This window comes from Myzus persicae, unplaced genomic scaffold, assembly GCF_001856785.1.
Source record: "Myzus persicae strain clone G006 unplaced genomic scaffold, MPER_G0061.0, whole genome shotgun sequence".
NCBI lineage: Eukaryota > Metazoa > Arthropoda > Insecta > Hemiptera > Aphididae > Myzus > Myzus persicae.
In genome coordinates, this window is record NW_019102099.1 from 239,176 (window position 1) to 260,346 (window position 21,171).

General features: G+C 28.3%; 1 protein-coding gene across 1 annotated transcript in view; it reads left to right on the forward strand.

Moving 5' to 3' along the window:
- The first annotated feature begins 2,634 nt into the window (after positions 1–2,634).
- LOC111031256 (probable calcium-binding mitochondrial carrier F17E5.2) overlaps positions 2,635–21,171 on the forward strand; it is a 52,255-nt gene continuing 33,718 nt past the window's right edge. The window contains exons 1-2 of the mRNA XM_022311128.1: positions 2,635–2,640; positions 3,105–3,227. Coding sequence (XP_022166820.1) covers positions 2,635–2,640; positions 3,105–3,227 — 129 coding nt within the window. The remainder of the gene's footprint in view (positions 2,641–3,104; positions 3,228–21,171) is intronic.

Here is a 21,171-nt window from a genome sequence, read left to right on the forward strand (position 1 = left end):
TATATAATATACTCATATTATGTAAGTACCTTCATTATACTGTATACGGTGATTAACGGAAATACTTGTATATTATATGGCTACTTATATGCTATGAATATTATAATATATTGAGTACCTATACGTTTACTATTATTATACTTAGTACTGAAGTACTGTGAGTCATATATATTACATACGATCTGGAATTGGGGGTCATATTATGCTTCACTCCAACATAAATGTCATCGACGCACACCGGAAACGTATATTTGTGAAATACGTCCAGGCTGCCGTTGCCAAGCAACGATACGCGTGCGCATTGTGTATACAGTTCACGGTTTACTCCGATGGTTGTGTAGGAATATTACGTGTATCTTGTATTAGATAATATATGTATGTATATATATATATATAAATACGTGCAGAGGGAATATTGATTTATGTTCGCCGGGTCCCTAACAACCGCCGCCGTTGCTATCCTTTTTATTAGCTGTCCATTCTTATTATAATACACAACAGCACTGATGTGCACCGTCGCCAATGTGGTTTTTTTTCTTTGGACCTATATTATTATACCTGCAGGTACTGTATTATTATCCAAAGAATGTCAAGATTTGATTTAAAACTGGTTCTTGCCTTTCCTGTTTTAAAGTATAGCCGATATACATCCGTGTTTGATTTCTTACCAATTAATCGATTATACCTACATGTACCTACATAGTTATAATTTATAAGAGGTATAGTAAAAAAAAAAATACGTAAAATATTAAAATTGAAACCGAAGAAGAGAAATCTTTAAATCTGTAATTATAACTAAAACGAGTTTATGTTTTACTCTATATTCGTCGTTTTTCTCCCTTGAAAAAAAAAAATAATAGATTGGTTTATAGGCTATTCCTAAAATATTAAAATAAATGTATCTAAGACATTATGTGTATTAAATATCAATAAGTATTATACATGGATAATATTTATTATCCAACAAAAATATCTTTTTAGTTATAATATTTATAATAATATACTTAATAAGTAATAAGTAAGGCTGTGAATTTAATGCGCTCAAGAACCTTAAAAAATTCAATAAAAATGTCAAAAAAAGCAAATAAAATGCCAAAAACTAGTATAAAATTCATTTAAAATGGTTTATGATTTAATTTTTATATTTATATTAATATTAGGTATCCTATCTTTTTTTCTAACATTTTTTCAGTCAATTGACATAATTTTATAAAAAAAAATACTAGAAAATGAACTAAAAAAGGAAAATATGACCTAATAATGTACAAAAATGACCTAAATAATTAAAAATGCAAAATAAAAGATGCATAATTGATGGATTCGTAGTTACATAATTCAAATTGTGTACTTACAAAGCTACGTTTCACAATCACCAAAAAAAAAAATGTACTTTCCCACAAATTCACAGCCCTACTAATAACAATGCATTTTTTTAGGAATTTTCACTGGACTACAATAAATGTGTTATCAAAATAAATATTAAATTATACTTTATAGAATGATAGAATTATTTCATGCTTACACCTTATAATTATTAAAAATAAATATAAATGCTAGAAAGCAGAAGTAAATAGTAAAAGTTAATTAGAATGAGTTATAGTTTATTTAAAATAAGAGGTAATTTTTAAGGAAAAATATTATTACAATATTTATTAGTTAGTTAATTTTTTTTTTGCATGGGTAGTATAAAAATTCTATACTTTTAAAAATTGGGTGTCGTCCAGTTCTTAAAAAGTTAAAAATACAGTTAACTAGGTGACAAAATATTTTCATTGGCTGACCTAGCTGTGTCGCCTAGTTTACTAGTTTAAAAATGCACTGTCTATTAAGTAAGAATAGTAAAAGTCGAATAAAACACGGTATATTATGTAGTAATTAGAATGCGCAAACAACTTATAATTTTTAAATTAAAATATAAAAAAAACCAACGAGGTTGACTAGATAGTTAAATAGATAGATAAATTTCATAATAGGTCAATTCACTTCTATATGAATGATATAACACTATAACAGAGTTAAATCGATTATTTAGAACACAACATTTGTCATGTTACCCTATGCGTTTGTAAGACGGAGACAATACATACAATGCGGGTGTGGCGTACTCTTGTCTCAGTCTTACTAGTACGTAACATACCCAATTGTACGAACAGCAAATCACGTTTAGCTCCATTAGTCAAAAAATAAAGTGAATTGACCTCTTATAAAAATAAAAGTTCAGATTATTATCCAAAACATCGTTTACGCTTTTTATTATATTTTGATTTAAAAGTGAGTTACAAGTATTTTAAAACTATTATAAAATGTAAATTATTAAAATTCATTATACATCTTAAAATGTATCTGTGTTTATTCGTTAATAAAATAAAATATTTCATTTTGTATGTAATATAATATGAGTATTTTTAAATTTGAACATTTTACAAACACATAACTATTGCATATTATAAATTGCTCCCGAGTCTGATAATAGGTCAATCGTCAATTTTCTTAATATTAAAGCTAAAAACACAATTTTGGTCTTGCTGAATGTCAATTTTATATTTTGCTCGTTGTCCAGTAAAAAAAAACATAACATTATAGTGCGCTGAAGTTCTCGTAAAGCCAGAACTACATATATATTTTAAATACCTTATGGAGGTACATCATTCAACCTATGAAATATCTATAACATAATATGTGCATTAATTATCCCAAGCATTGGGGTAGCTACCTATACGTTTTTTATGTAACACGAAAACATACTCGTACATTGTTATTTTAATTTAAGACAAATAAAAAAAAAACGAGGTGTAATAAATGTAGCTTTCTAACATAATATAGAGGCATACAGAAATATTTCATAAAATCTTAACCGGGAAATAGTGTTTGACCGTGAGACTGCACTCGGAGAACGTAAGTTGTGTCGTGTATAATTATTATCTTGCCTACTCGGTTACTCGTTATATTGGATGCATTGTATATTTTATATTCGAAAATATGTACCGAATTCCATAACATTTTACACACACTGCTTGAGTCTATGAAAAATATACACTACGGAGGGGATTATTTTGTTGATGTGATTCGCCCAGTGCCTCTACGCAGTAGAACAGTAACAAGAGAATAATATTCTCAGACCCCAGCTCTATGTATTGAGTATTCGTCAGTTTCGTTTACACACGACGGCGCTGCCTGGCAGAGGGGTCCGTCATCGTCATGTAAGCACATATATACATACACAAAATGTAAGTACACACATATATATATATATGTATATAATTCTATGTTATGTATAGCGTGAACTGTGGGAAACACATGTTGGATATAATATTGTAGGCCCCACGCTGACGCCGAACCATCTGCTCGACCCCTCTGTTATAACCGCTCCTCCGCCCTTCCATACAATTCCCCCTCGTCAATACTCCGACAACAGCGGCTTACGACCGACGGGTGTGTGTGTGTCTGCGAGTGCGCGCTCGGGACTGCGTGAAAGCGTACAGGCAACGCTGGCCCGCGAACGTCCGCTCCCGTATACTAAACTATCGCCGTCTACTGCGCAGAAGCAATGAGCCCGCTGTTGTTGACCTGCAGGCGGCGGTTGCGCGTGTACGAACAAAGACCTTGGAGAGCGTTGCGCGTGGCCGGGCTCAAGAGGCGGGCGCCGTTGCCACCGCCGCCCAACCACCGCCACCCCCCAATTCCACCGCTCCATCGCACCAACACCTTCTGCTGCCGCCCAGGCACACTTCCTCCGCACCATAGCCGTCGCCGTGCTACACATTTCCCCCAAAATCGACGGCCCACAATCCACATACACGCAAACATGGAATGTGAACGTGTCTCTCTGTAATAATATCAACAATGATTTTAAGTACATAACATTGAATTGTGCTGCTATAAAATATCAAATTATATTATCTTATAAAACTTTACCGAATGCAGTGACCACTTTTGCAATATTACTTATCACCTCGTTAAAAGTATTTTGAATTTATTCATTTTTACACCATTATAACATGGGATCTCAATTTAACTAGATACATGAAAAACAATCTTTTTTGCTCCTTTTTAATAATTTTTATAGCAGGGATAAAACAATAAGCAACATACGAAGTTGTAGCTTATACTAAAGGGTTTTTTATGTATCTGTACAATATAAGCTAACATGTAGGTATAGGAAATTGTAAATTCTGCCCGAAATTAATAGGTAAAAATAAGGTCAATGGAAAATTTCATCCGGGAAAATATCCAAGTAAAAAAATGGGTTTGAAAATTCCACCAGGAAATTTGAGTCTGAGATGGTTTTTGATTAGTTTGTAGTATATTTAATAAGTCCTAAGCCAAATCACCATAGATTAACACAATTCAAATTATTTATTAATTAATTATAAAAGTAATAAAGCTCCTTTTCCTCCAAATATATGGGCTGCTGCTACAGCAGATTTGAACAGAACGACTAATGATTGTGAGTCATTCAATTCCCATTTTAATAAAAGTTTTAACTGTAACCATCCTCATAATTTTATATTTTTCGACAAACTTAAGTAAAATCAATTAGAAATTTACATAAAAATAAATAGTATAAATGAACCACATAAATACAGATATTCAAAATAAAAAAATATATATATTTACATGCAAAATATAATTAGAAAATATAAAAATAATGAACTATCTATGGATGATTATGTACAAAACGTGGCTCATTTTTCTGGGGATTTAAACAAAAAAAAATGGTATGGAAGTGATTTGATTTGATTTATTTTTAATTTATGTTTCAAATGATTATATTTTGACTAATATTATTGATTATGATTATATTTTTAGTCGTCTTTATTATTATAAATATTACTGTTTTTATGATTTTTAATAATTTTATATGATATACATGACATAATATGTTGAAATTATTGACTTATTATTTGAAATATATATTTATTTAAATATTAATACATTATAATGATTAATCTTTATTATGTTAACAATAAAATAATTAGTAAGACATATTCAAAAACGTGTATATACACAATAAGTAATAAAAGTATTCTTATATAGTAATATAAAGTATAATTATATAAACTTATTATATGCGGTTTTGATTGAAAAATGCAAAAAAAATTTTGGGCTGAATTTACATGTACCATTTTTTACCCGCAGTTAATTTTGAGCGAAATTTACCATTTTCACGCTGAATTTCTATGCGACCGTAGGTCATGATGTCTGCTTATAAACTTCTCCATGAGTTAGGAAAATCTATAAAATCCAATCAAAAATTATTGTTTGCATCCCTAACAATAATTTACTAATAGGCATAGGATGTTATAGCATAATATTATTATGATTTATGACAAAGGTCACAAGTATCGAATTTTTGTAGGTATACATTATGCTTATGCACATACCTACTAATTATTATAAAAAAATCTATTATTTATTCGAAATATTATTAGATAATAAGTATACACAATACACATCAATATATTAAATCTAGTATAGTAAAATATTCATTTTTAGCTGTAATTAAATTTGTTTAGCCCGTATAGTTTATTTTTTTATATCGTCTATAACTCTATAAGTGTAATATTACAATGTCAGCAAGATTTTTCAGTGTAGAAATTATATTTCTTAAAAAAATCATCATTTAGTATTGTCTTCAATAATATAACTTTTGTATTTATAATACAGTTATGGTGTGAAATAAGTATTCGCACTGTGCACCCGATGGAGTGACGAATAGTATTTATTTATGATAATGTGCAATGTACATAATATTCAGTATCTATAATTTAATAATTTATACTACATGTATATATATATTAATATTTATGAGTAGGTGTGCCTAATATTTGTTGCTGTGACGAAGAAGGTTTTTGAGTGTCATATATCACAATATTGCATAATGTTTGTATAAATATGTAGTTTTCTTTTATCTATTGCACTTCCCGTTGTTAGTGTTAGTATACCTATACAAAATTACAAATGAGTTATACAATTACCATTTATCGTATATTTTATTGTGTAAACTTATCGGTTTTGTTCGGGTACCTATATTATATTATTTATCAAGAAATAAAATTACGTAGTAGTATGAAACCAGTAGATCGCTGACGCATAATCTATATGATGTATTATCATGTATCATTATGCAATTATGTAAGCATAGAAGTTATATTCAGAATTATAGGTTATTTGTTTTGACAAAAATCATTAGAAGAGCAGTATATGCATGAACAAAATTCTTATTGATTATAAAAGCCATTAGTATTTTATTCGTTTTGTAATGACATAATATATTATACTAATATGCAGTCAATTATTATACTTATTAAATGTGTGCACTTTTGATAAGCTCTTTCTTTATCATACTAATTTGAAATTTTATTCAGACTTACATAACAAACAAAATACGATGAGCAATTTAGTCAAAATTAATTTTATCAGTGTTCTTATGAAAGATGTATAATACATTTAGTGCTTTTTCCATATAATTAAGCAACGTAATGCACCTATACAAACAACATAATATTATTATACAATTTAACAACTGTATTCGATCATATAATTATATAATTCGACATCCCACTAGCCACTCGAGCGAGTGAAATAATTTGTACCCAAAGATACTTCCATTCGGGAGACGATAAATTCTCAATATTAGACCAAATTTTGAGCGAGAGATATCGGGACGATCTTTATTGATTTGTTGTTTATTAAAAGACACAATTTTAGGGTGGCTTGGATGTGCTAGCATCTACAGTTTTGAATTAATCAGATAGCCTCATAATATTATATGCTATCCATGGTTAACTAGTTCTCATTTCCTTATAATGATAAAAATAATAAAAAGCAGTGATTCATTACTGAATATTGTGATTATTTAATTGGAGTATGGGAGGGAGTGAAGTGGTTCATCAAAATACTCAATGGTCATAAGGTTTTATTATAACTGAAAAAAATAAGGAGTTGTAGGCTGCATGCAGCTCTACGAGTTTTTTCATTTAAATTGCGCCCATGTGTTTAAGGTTGAACGGTTAGTGTGATATATATCAAATATATTTATGAATATAAAATATGCCTACGCGAGTTTCATACATGTAATAATATATATATACATACATACAAAAAGGTTGCTGACCTTCTCTTCGGAGTATATACAGCACCAAGATACAATGTATAATACGCGTAAGCCGAACGGCTATATTATTTATACATATATGCCTACTACCTAAGAGGTAGTCGTAGTCGTTGCGTTGCAGCGTTTCGAACAAAATATATTTTCATATTTTTTTCTCGTTCAAGCTATATTATATTGTTCAGTCTGTAGTGGTGGGGAATGCAGTTGGGCCGAGATTCCGTTGCATTTGGCGTCCATACTACCATGTCCCCCCGGCCCCGTCCCATCAACACATACCCACAGAGCACGCCTATAAGGCTATAATACAGCCACTGTAATAGCTAATAAGGCACACGTGTACGACTAAGTGGAATTGTAAGCTTAACTATACTTACGGCGTTCCCTGTTTTTCTCGTTAAAATTAAGCTTAAAACATATTACATAATGTATTTTAAGATTTTAAAGTGTACCTATAACTAATTTATATTTAGGTATAATTGATGGCATAAGTGCTAGAGAATACTCTAGACTCTAATGTTTGCATATATAAGTCGGTAACTTTGTGTAAGCGCAAAGTGATGATTTTTTTCCATACATAACTCTATAGTTAATAATATTATAAAAAAATACACGTACAGTATATTATAGTTACCTACAGTAATAACTAGTAGAAAAAAATTCGTAATTTACGATTAGTGGAATATTAATAATAATATTATACCAAGCACTTAAAATGTTTAATTAAATATTGGATGATTATATATTGTATACAAGACAAAATATTGAAAATCCCTTAAAAAAATAGATAAAATATTAAATTACTAAAATATTGATGTCTAATATTTGTACTCTTAATTTAAAAAGTTGAACCACTCCACAGCTGAACTAATCCATGATATGTATATAGGCTGTATTTGCCTGAAAACGAAAACAACGTAAAAACGTATTCAAATTATATAATTTTTAACCTTATGTTTAATTTTTAGGTGATAGAGAATTTAATTTTTGATATGGGTAACACACCACAACACTGATTATTATTTATCATACTTCTATTTGTCGCAATTTTCATAAATAAGTTTATTAAGTACAAATTGAATTACAAAATACGAATACCTACGTACCTGTACAAAAATGGAAGACTTACCTAAGTTATACATAAGAGCGCCGTACATCATTTTTTTTCTTCAAATTTTAGCATAATCAGGAATCAGGATGTATGATTTTAATCTCAGGTGGTAATAGCTGTGGTGTAAAATTACATCTGAAGTCCACTGCTCTTTTGTTGATGCTTATCTAAGAATAAGTAATTTTAAAATGATTTTTTAGCGGGCTATTTATTATTAAAATATTATGTTTTTTATCTTCGACCAATAACAAATAGACAAACTTCATATTCACCCAAAATCTTTCTTTTTTTTTTATAGTTTTTAAAGAATTTTAGAACATAACCATAGAAAATAATATTTTGTAGGATTTTCATTGTATTTATTAAATTAAATTATATAGAAGTATCTATTTGACTTAAAAAATAAAGAATATTTTTATAAATTTAATAGAGAATTATATTGTTTAAGAGAAAAAAATGTTACGCCAAGCTCATTCTCTATAATTTTACTCTAAGATTTCTTCAAAACCAATCAAACCTGATTTTGAGTTAACTTGTTTTGTCTGTGTTACGTGTATGACAGATAGAGAGAGAAAACTAATAGTGCGTTGACATTCTCTATAAGTTAATATTTAAATATATTTTAACGCTTAAATAATAAATTAAATAACATTGGTATATGTTATAACCACTCAATATTTTTGTTGCTTTATTATGATTATAAAAATATTATCAAAATATAAATTTGTATTTGTTTAAATATTTTGTTTAATTTTTTGACATTTCAGTTAAACATGTCAGTTGAACTCAAATGTACCTATAGCCTCAGATTAAAATTTAAAATACTGATAAAGTTATAAGTTCATTATGAGCTTCTGGTGAAAAATTATATTTGACATATCACTGACAGTACTTAAGCCTAAAGTTTTACTTAGCCTGTACGACTTATGTATATTTTTAAGTTTGAAATAAAAATGAAATGTATCTAATATCAAGTTTTTAGTCAATTTACACTTGTTTATTTAATTATTGAAAAGCTAATTCTCAGCATTTTTGATTGCAACATTCGTGTACCTAGATAGGTTTACCATTTAATTACTTATTAGTTATTTAAAAAATTTTAATAACAAATATTTTCGTTAAACTGAGGTTTAGTATTAAATATTTTCTTACTTATACTTTTATTTGTTTGGAGGAATTTTCAATTAATAATTTGTGTTCATTATTTATTAATTTATAAGCTAATCATTATAAAACGTGCTTATCAGTTAAAATACGCATGTGGCCATGAATCAAAATACATATTTTTATTACCAATTAAATTCGAAATAATAAAAACTGATTAATATTTTATATTGTATATGCATGTTATTAAATTCAAATAAAATATTTTCATTATATATTATAAATACAAAATGCTATACAAGCATACCAAAGAAGCATTTATGTTAAATGTTAATATGAAACCGAAACTTAGTGTCAACTAGATAACCAATATAATTATATATAACTTAGTCAAGTTGAATGTTAGATATTTGTTGACATGTTAAGTTATAATTATTATCAAGGTTCAATTGTAAACCTCAATATAGTATCGTATATATTAAGTTAAAAATTATGAGTCAAATTATTTACAGCTTTTTAATTCATTATTTAATATAGGTTTTTATGTACTCAGTATCTATCTATTGTATTCTTTTGTCCAAAACTGACATTAAAAATGTTGAAAATTATATCATGTCTAGAAATGCTCAAATAAACATTTTCTGATAATGTTAGGTATGTCTCTTCAGTTATTCATTTTTGAATAGGTACAACAAAAAAACGAAATCAATTTTGTCAAAAACTTAGTTTTTGAGTTTTTTCCATTTCCCAATTTTTCAGTAATTTTAAATTCTGATCGGAGCCATGAGTGTATTGATTTTAAAGTGTTTTTTTTTTCTGTCTGTTTACACGTTAAGTAGTCAAAATAATGCTTCGATTTTCAACTTCAGAATCTTATTCGGTGCGGAAAAATGAATTTAGCTTATGAGTTCTGGGGGTTAAAATTCTCAGAAATTTTAAAAAGTGTATTTAAAACAAACAAATTTATAAAAACGAGGTTTTTGAAAAAAAAAAAATCGAATTTGAATATTGGTGTAACTTTAAAAAAAACAAATACTGTACATAGGTACATGCAATGTTCACTGAATTTTTTTTTTTTCACTGCATTTTCTAGATTCTACATCATACAATTTTCGAAATATTTTGACTCGAGTTAACTATTTATGTAGGAAAATGTTCAATTTTTATTAGTTTTTTTTTTTAATGCCGGTAAAAATGTTTTCACTCTAGCAAAAAACTTGAAAATGTAATACAAGACTCCTCATACGTTGATATCAAAAAAAAATGTGATATGAAAATATATGAGTTATTAAAGTTCAAATTTTTAAAACATTTATAAAATTGAAAATTAACAAATTATTAAGTAGGTAGTTCAAAATATATGGAACGTTTATATCTATAGATTGAAAATTTAAAACAGTGTTTCACGTAAGTAGTTAATTCTGTACCCAAAAGCTCTAAAAAATATATAAACGCAATTTTTTGTTTAGTTATTTTATGTTAAAATTTGGAGCTTCTTCTAGACAAGATTGAAAAAAATGAGGAAATAATGGCACGGTACAAGTTGATAGTTTACCACGTCTATATTTGTTATGGGCTTGTGGCCTCAAAAATCTGTCATCCTCATTAATATGTATTTCATTATATATAAACATTAAACTGTATATTATATCTGCAGGCTTTTACAATATTAATGCAAATTATCATATATTTTAACCTATAATAACAATATAAATTATTAGGTAGGTAATTGTCAAATCCTTTGGATACACTCTATTTAGTAGTAGGTATAGAACATATTAATATTAAAGCAGGTATAGTATCATACATAGGCATTTTCTATATTTTAATAATTTATATATGTTTTTTTCGATCTTCAATAAAATAAATGCATTATATTATTATGAGATACCAAATATAAATAATATATACCCAATAATTATTTTTTCTCAGTAGAGTATTAGACGAACTAATTAATTAGTAGTACAGTTATTCTTCACAATATTTATACACGATGGAAATGACGCTAGATTAAATAATACCATTACAATTCTTATAAGTACTTAGATAAATACAAGTTTCTCTATTTTAAATGTAGTACTAAGTTCTTCCTATAATTATATTTCTGATTTCGGTTACGAAAAAAACGTCCCACGCGCATGTTTATTTATATTCATGCTCCAACTCACAAGTGTGTCTATTTCTTAGTTTTTTTTCACTATTAAAAAAGAAGTAATATTTCTATATCACTTTACAAAAACTGCTGTTTTTTTTTCAATAAAATAAATAAATTTTAACTAACAATGTTTATTATTTATACGTAAAATCTGGACGTAAACCTACGTATAGTAATTTAAATAATTCTATAGCTGAGGAAAATTTGCACACTTCAATATACTTCATAGTTTATATTATTATGTATACCGAAGTATAAATATAAGTATTATAAGTAATAAGTATACCAATTCATACTTATATTTATTAATAATAGTTGTAACAATATAAATATATGTTTGAAGATAAAAATATCAGATATTATAAGCCAGAGGAAGTAATTTATCTAGCTTTTAAATCAGTATGACAAGTATAAGTACAGTATACTATATATAGGCTCAAAGCAGTGGTCACACGGAATCAACCCTTTAAATCTTCATTTCATCTTACATTTTAAATTGTACAAATAATTTACTGTTTTAAAATGCTCAAATCTTGATTTAAAATTAAAATTAAAAAAACCTATGACATCGACTATATATATTCTTATTTCTAAATCTGGTAATAGGTCAATTCACTCTAAAATTAAACATAACAGGGTTATATATGAATTATTTAGAACGTATTAGAACGGAGACATCGTATTCGGGCATGGCGTCGTCTTATAATGTAAAATTTTAATTGTACATATATAATGTCATTTAAAAAAATTTTTTTCTACAGTATTTAGTTACAGCTTATTACATTATGCAATGATCCTCGTTGAATAAAAATGAAAGTAATTCAAAATACTATTCCATACGTCCAAGGGAGACGGTGAACCATAGAGTAATAAATAACCACATTCGAAATAATTGGTGTAATGATATAGATATCTATGTACCTACATATTATGCGGATATTGCCTATTTTATATAATGACATGGATGATAATTGATAAATGATTATAATTAATAGTAATAATGTAACCTAACTATCATGTATTTATGTATTACTTTTAATAATGACAATAGGTCAAGGGATCATATTATAAATATTATTACACAACAATAATTCATAATCAACTATATTATGCTATCATGTAATTAGAAGTCAGAGAGAATAAAAACTCATAGTAATAATTTGATGCACAACAAAATTAATCAAATTTGTTGCAAGATGTTTGAACTCTGAAAGTCATTCATATTTTATCTACTCGGATTTTCTTTACTGCGTACATTCAAATTATTTAAATTTTTTATCAATCTCTCTGTTCTGTATTTTATCTATATCATTTACATTGCTAAATAGAGTTGTTGATTTTCACATGACTACTGACTTGTAATAATAATATATACATTTTGTTAAAATATAATATTATTGTTACCTACATCCAAATATATGTGGTATGTTAGTATATAGTGACTATGCTGTATGAGTATCATTGCCCATTACAATGTATTTTACCCGAATCCTCGTATCTTAATATTTTAATAATAATATGTCATTGGGTCGGTCGTTGATTACGATTTACAACAGGTCGTATAGTGCAACTTCATATAATACATTGCTATAAACTTATTATTGTCATGATGTTGAAAAACAACACGACACCAACTACTGACGGTTTGACGGAATTTGACGTTTGGTCACGGCACTGCGCAGCAGGCGGGATATCGGCTGCTGTGTCTAAAACCGTCTCGGCTCCCCTGGATCGCATCAGAATGCACATGCAGGTAGGTGTGTTTGAGCCAACGTGGCTGTCATGTACAGGGTGATTAAAAAAGTTTACCCCATCTTCGAAAATCTGTTTTGTTAAAAGAAACATCATAGAATAATTAAAAAGTGTATCTTAAATATACCTACGCCCCACACAGAAAAACTTTCAGAGCTAGGTTAAAATCAGGGATTCGATGCATAAATGGGCCATGGGGCTATTGAGGAAGAGCTATGTTATGACCTGACTGGCAGACGCTGGTGACCCCTTAGCTCACTGTTTCATCTTTTCTTCTTTGTAGAGATCTCGATTTTCAAAGATGTGATGTTCTTTTTGAATCACTGTGTATATAATATACAATATACATATTATTATTAGATTATTATTATTATTATTATTAACCTTTTGGCGGCCTATGCTATTGTATGCCACAGCCGGCCGAACGCTCATTCCATAAAAAACATAAAAAATGTTTTAAAAAACCGGTATGATGTTTATGAAACGATATCCGAGGTATCGGCCGAAATGAATATAGTGTGCTGGTAATTACCTATGCCTAGTTTATAACTAGATGAATACCGGTTTATAGATACTTGCGGCGTAAGGACGGACGGACGCGTTTACGATTTTATCGTGATCGTCGATGGTAAACAACGATAACAGCGTAGGTATAACTATTAAAATGTGACTGAGCCGAATGTTTTTCAAAATATGTTCTGCCTGTCATAGTCTCCACAACATACGAATATGTGACTAAATTATTCAAATGATTTCGAAACGCATCTAGCTCGTCTACATATTATAGGTAGGTACCTGCTGCGACGCCAGTTAAGTTATGTAACTTACAATACCATTAAAAATTGTAAAATATAATATACAAACCTGAGTACACCGATGGCATGCACGATTAATGCATAAATATATAAAGTTATCAATATTGGAAACAAAATAAATATTATTATTATACATTTATTATATATTATAAATGCGCAAATGAATATAGTGACGATACCTGATACTTATACATTGTATATATGTGTGTGTGTAGAATAAACATTAACTGGAAACGAAAATATTGCTATGGTCGTTTTAATAAAGATACCGAATAGATGTTGAATTTGTAGTCACCAACAAATTGTACAATACCTACTATCGAAAGTACGCAGATAGTAGTTATTATTGCTGTATAGGTAATAATTTATACTATACAGCTTGTATGCAATTTGTTCATTGTGATATGAATTAATACATTGGCTTTAAAGTTAAATGATATAATGCAGCATATTATAACTGTCCGATTACTCCTTATATGCTTATTAACGAGCGATGTTCAAAGAGGTGTTTATTTTAAGTGAAAACAATAATGAATAGTTAGTACTTACGTCTTACATATTATTATACTATAGTATTTTAAGTCTTACCTAAACAATTTATTTATTTTAACTATATATTATACAAAATTAAATAACAGCATGTAAATTATTTTAATTTTTAATAATGCAATGTTTTCATAATTAGTTTAGAAAATCACAAATAGAGCAATTAAAATGTGTTGTTGGCCGTTTTTTTTATCACAGAAATTAAAATTGAAACGTAGTTGTTTTTACACATCACGCATACAGAGGTCATTGGATTTTTTAAATTTAATTAGGTATACATATAATATTATGGACCTAATTAAATTTAAATTGTACATAAAAACTGTTTATGAATTCAAATAACCTCAAGCAGGTCAGCACGATAACCCATTTTAAAAGGAACATAGTATACTTAGTATTGAAATGATGTAATTTTTTTAGTTAATAACTTAAAGGAAAATAAAACATTGTAGGTACTGTGGATGATTAGATAGCATACTGAGAAATAACAGACGGGTGTTGCGTAATCGCCCAATGTTCATTTTAAAGTGCTGATTGAACATAGTCACGTGTCCGAACAATGTGATTCGTTAAACGCGTCTTGAGTAATGGGGCAAAAGGTCACATTAAAGTTTTATTTTATAATAATATCTAGGTTCTGATTATAAATGATAATGACGAAATAATTTTTTTCTTTTTAAACAACAAGGTTATAAGTTAACATCAAATCATTCACATTTCATCAATACTGATACATTTTATTTTTTAATTAGGTACAGCATTATTTATTTCATTAACATTTGAATTGAAGTATAGTTTCACAATATAGAATTGTTGGTATATTGTATGGACTGATTTGTAGCCTCTATAGAATTTGGACAATGGATGTTAATGTTATGGAATATTATTATTTATTATTACATACCAGTGGGTAGGCTGTGATTAGAGACCATAAGTCGTATCATCTATCTTGGATTTGTCTTATAGGGACCTATTACCGTCTACTTACGCTAAGGTACACGAGTCAATAGACTTATACATACATTAGTAATACTTATGTAAAATATATTCAATAGTTAAGGTATTGCGCATTAACTTAGGTAATTCAAGAAGTAATCCAGAAGAAACTTACGCAGGTATAAATACATTTTTGATTTCCATGAAATAAAATTATTCGATTTTGTCTAATCGAATTTACTCTTAATCAATAGTAAATAATAAATATTTTATATTTAACTCTTTGAAAAAAAAATGCTTATAAAAGGCTCAATGCGAATTAATATTTTTGGTAAGTATTCCAAATTTTAAAATTCTTTACCCTAACAATATATATATACAGGTACCATTTTTATATCATGAAATAAAGTAATATTGACTTCAATTAAAAAAAAAATTCAAGTTTTCAGTTAATTATTTATGTTTTTTCACTTTATTCTAGTACGCACAAACCGAAATTTAAATGCGCAATTACTTAAAAAAAAATCGATTATAGTATATACACCCACGAACAGTAATAATACTGTTTCGTTTTTCCTACCTTCCCAAAACTGTTACTTAATACAGGACATACACATGTCAATATTACGTATTGATGTGCATTTATTATTATTTATTGTGGAACACGGTGAATCGAAATAGGTATAGGTATAGCCGTATATAGGTGGGTGTACCCGCCGAATACGTTAAAACGTAGCATATATACAATACACATATATAGGTATACCTACGGTGTATTATTTAGTAAGTTCGTATCCCGTAGATATCGTATAAATAATAATTATAAAACACCTATACGTAGTACGATATTTGGGGGCGTGATGCAGCCGGAACGTCGACACCGAGTTTAAAATATATAGGTATATGGTCCCTGCCTGGCGGGTTGCCAGATTTAAATGTTTATATATTTTGAAAGCTGACCTCAAGAACGAAAGAAAGAAATACCAAGACCGTGATGGTAAAATATTGTGTGAAGAGAACTTGATTCTCCGCAGTGCGCATATCTATTATATACACGATGTGTAGAGAAGGATAAAAAACACGACACGTTCGTATTATAATATATAGGAGCATAAACATGGCAGCTGCAGCGGGACGGGGCTCGTCCTTTGTACACCCGTTGTGTGTGCAGCCTATTATAAGTATTGACATTTTTTTTTTTTTGTTTATTTTTTTTTAGTTTTTATAACGTGCGCGGGAACAAAACTCACAAAACAATATATTATTATATTAAACGTAGCTGCGATGTGTGTATATGATACGACTGCATCACAGCCGCCGCCACAACCGCGGTTGTATGTATGCGCGTATTATTATACGTTTTATATTGTATAGAGTCCATTATTATATTATATTGTGTTCAATATAAAGGTCTCCGTTTATTACGGGGTGATGCAGGAAGAAACTTGCACAACTCCAAGATTTAGAAAGGCACTCATTTTTATTTTTAGGATCACGCCACTCTTGTCATTGATTTTTGTGTAACGAAAACATGTAACTAATTTTTTTACAATATACCAGATACAGTTTCACAAAAAAAATAACCATCATAAAAAAATGTTTTTAATTTCATATTCTTAGGTTTTTCTTTTTCTGGACGTTTAAATTGTTATAAATATGTAAATGGTTTCTCATCTATACAAACATTTTATGTTCAATTGACGGAAATATTATGGCAAACTACTCTTTACACTCGTAGCATATAATATTATAATATTATTTATTTAATATACAGATCCTTAATACATCTTATTCAAAGTATATTATGGTTAAATAAGAACTTTTACATGTTTTGAAATTTCAAACTTGTAAATATGACACAAAATTGTTTAAAATGTAGTATTTATATTATAAACATATCTATTTATGGAGAAATATTTTAAATACAGTGAGGTAACCAACTAAAATTCGTGAAAAAATATATTCTGTAACAATGTTAGAGGTTTGTTTTAATGAAAATGTATAGTACAGAAGTTTCTATTAAAAGATATTGCGTAAGTTGAGCAGATGTTAGACCAGGGAACTTGACAAAAACATTTATTTGACTCTCCTAGAAATATAGGCTGAAAAAACATATAGTTTTTCGTCACTATATTAAGACGTTAGAGGCTAAAATTAGAGTGAAATCACTTGAACCCAAATTAAAAGATTAGAACTACACTTTGTTTTGGCTGAACTCCATATTTTTTTCGATTATTTTACTCTAAAGTAATAGGTACATAGCCATTTAAAAAATGTTTAACGTGTATAGTGAGTTCATTTATAAACATCTGAACACGACAATATTATATATATAATATATATACAAATTAATTAATTAATTACATACCAATGGAATGTATAACATTATAAATTCAAAGTATAGGTTTAAGTTGAAGCGGTATATTAAAATTAATCAATTAACAATCTTTTGCATGTGAATATGTGATACAACTAAAACAAAAGGAGAAAACGATCATAATACGGATAGGTATGTAATTAATAATGTAGATAGTACCTAAAATAAGTACACGATTGGTTTTCTTATTTATGATATTTATCGTAAAATTATTAAAATATAAGGGAACTGTGATAAATTGTTATGCTTAGAAATGGCAAGGTTCCAGACATCACTGACTCGGGATAAAAGAGTGAAAATAAAATCAATACCATTCGGGTCAAAGACGGTGCCTGCAAGCCAAGTGTAGAACTGGCAGATGGTAGTTTTTTGTTTGTCGATAGGGTGGTTTGTATACAACGATTCACTCTCTATCTCTCCCTCTCAAACTATCTCTCTCTCTCACGCAGTAACATACACATTTACGCACCACTCACTGTCACCTCTCTCTCTGTTTAATACACGCACACACACTACACACAAACATGTACACGCGTTATATGAAAGTGGACTGGTCCATCGAACCATTTATTTGGGGTAAGGAATCTTCTACGAGTTTCGATTTAGATTTGCCCAACGGTTTCCATGGTAATTTTATATTTTGGACCACCGCTGCCGCTGCCCGCTTCCTGCTAGTTGCGTCCTGTAGAGCTACATCGATCGTCCCCTCCCGAAACCACTCCGTTTGCTACGCCGCCACCGAACAAAAAATAACGTCTTACTGGTTAATGCTGCTATAGAATAATAATATAATACGTAACTACACAGTATGTTTGTACTATTAGGCCACTCGAAAAGAAGAACGTAGTGTAGATATATAATATTTACGTTTCTACAAAATTCGTTATAATATTATACATTTCCTACAATACGTTTCTATTAATATTGTAGTTAACGGAGAATACATGACTTGTAACAATTTTTTCGTATTTATTCTTAACGGATATCGTTTTATAATTTCTAGGTAGAACCGTTAGAGCCGTTTTAATACCTACAGTACTAAAAATATTATGAATATATTGTTAATGATATATTGTTCTAATACCAAAATTAGCCCCCCTCTTTTTAGACCTTTTTAAAATTATTTAAATTTTTTCATCCAGTTATTTTATACTCAAAAATGTAATTTACCTTTTTAATAAATATTCATTCTTTGCTCTTCAAAGTGCACTATTGCCAGTATTTGTATAAATGTATAATAAAAAATTAATTCATGACGTTTAAAAAAAAAAATACAATAAACAAAGTACCTATACATTTTTAACTAAATAACTTTTCACCTTCAACTGACATTGATGAACCAATTAATATTGAATTCGGTATTTTCGATTTTAAATTGCATTTCCCTTTAATCAAGAACAAATAAAGAAACTTATTCACACACACAAGACGCAACAGTTGAAATAATGACGTAATGTACGTAACCTTTCGAGTTTTCGACTATTGATCTGTTCTACATTATCATAGCTACTGTTATTAATTAGTGAAAATATTATAGGCGCTTTGAAAAACATTGTAATTTTAGCCTTTATACATTTATGAATGATATGGTTTTTAAATATGAATATACTACGAGTAAACTCTATATAAAGAACATTTAATTTCGTTATAATATGTCAACAGAGTTTGCTTCGTATTTAAATTTAATGCTTTAATAATGATTATTTGTCTTTAATTTAAAACCACAGGATTAAATAATTGAATAATATATAGATACATTAAAGTAGATAAGTAATATAATTTTAGATTTAGATATTACTTACGTAGGTTAGGTACTAATACAGTAGTACGTACGATATCATAATGCTATACAATATAATTTACTAGTATATTATTTTAATCAACATAGTAGGTACAAGTGTACAACATAGTAAAATAGTGTATTATTATGTACCCATCTATAAATAGGTATATATAAGTGAAATATAAACTTAGTATGTAAATATCTTATATTTTGTATTATTTCGAAATATAATTACTACATTAAATCCTGGGCTATGTGAAGAATGATTTTACAATTAAATATGTTTTTTTTATTTGTATAAAAAAATGCCTCGATCTTCAACTTAAAGGGTGGTTTCTAATATTAAAGATCTAGTAAGTAATAAATCATTCTAAGCTTTGAGGTCAACATTTATAATTTCCAGTATTTTTTAAAATAATCAGACGAAAAATTAATAAAAACTAGGGATTTCTAGGCAAAATCAGTTATTGACAAAATCGACTAACTCTTAAGGTGTAATTCAACTACAAAAACCGTAGATACTTGAAATGTGGACCAAGAATCAAGATATGTTTAATAGGTAGGAATTTTCTATTATAAATAGTTTGAGCGATATAAAGACTTTTGACATTTTCGATTTTTTTTTTTTATAAATGTCGATAAAAAATGTTTGTCTAAGACTTTGAAAATTAACAAAGTTCTTTTTAATTTTTTCACATGACAAATTACAAATATCAAAAACCTGTGGTAATAGTATTCTTTTTAAAAAAGTTCGAAGTTAGAACTTATAAACAATTTGTCAAAATCGCTAAAATTTGTAAACTACTTTGTCTACTTCTCCTCTTTAACTACATTTATCTCATCACCTAATTTAAGCTTGTAACATTTAAGGCACAGTACAAACAATTTGGTAATAGTATTATATATCTACATTACATTTTCTGAAAGTAATGCTAATTTTTTAAATAATTAGTGTTTTCACTAATGGTTTAAAATTTTAAATAATTATGATTGTTGCTAGTAGTGCGGTACTTCTTGCGTGTATTGAGTATATACGATGTTTAAGTTTATCTAGCAATCGAAACTCTATGGTAAATATAAGCTCAGCAAAAACACCTATAATATATTTTAGTTATGACAATAAACCTTTATCTTGATTGGAATTTCAAAACAATAGAAGTTTTCTGGGAAAAAAGTCCCTACATATTGTGGGAGAAGCTTATTATTATATTTTATATTATAACCTATAATAGGAATTACCAGTCTTCTTTGTCAGACAGGTTTTGGGGTGCATTATTATATGTTTTATTCTATAGACGGTTTTACAGTTTTGTTTTATTTATTGTCAAAGGTTAATTCAACAGGACCTACCTACTTTTTTTATTTGAACCATTGTTAGACGGTGGGCACTATTAAGTATTAGACGTTCACGATTATAGTATTAGTAGTCCTGCGATAGTGACGTTTAATTACAAAATAATCGCTTTGTTATGAAAATA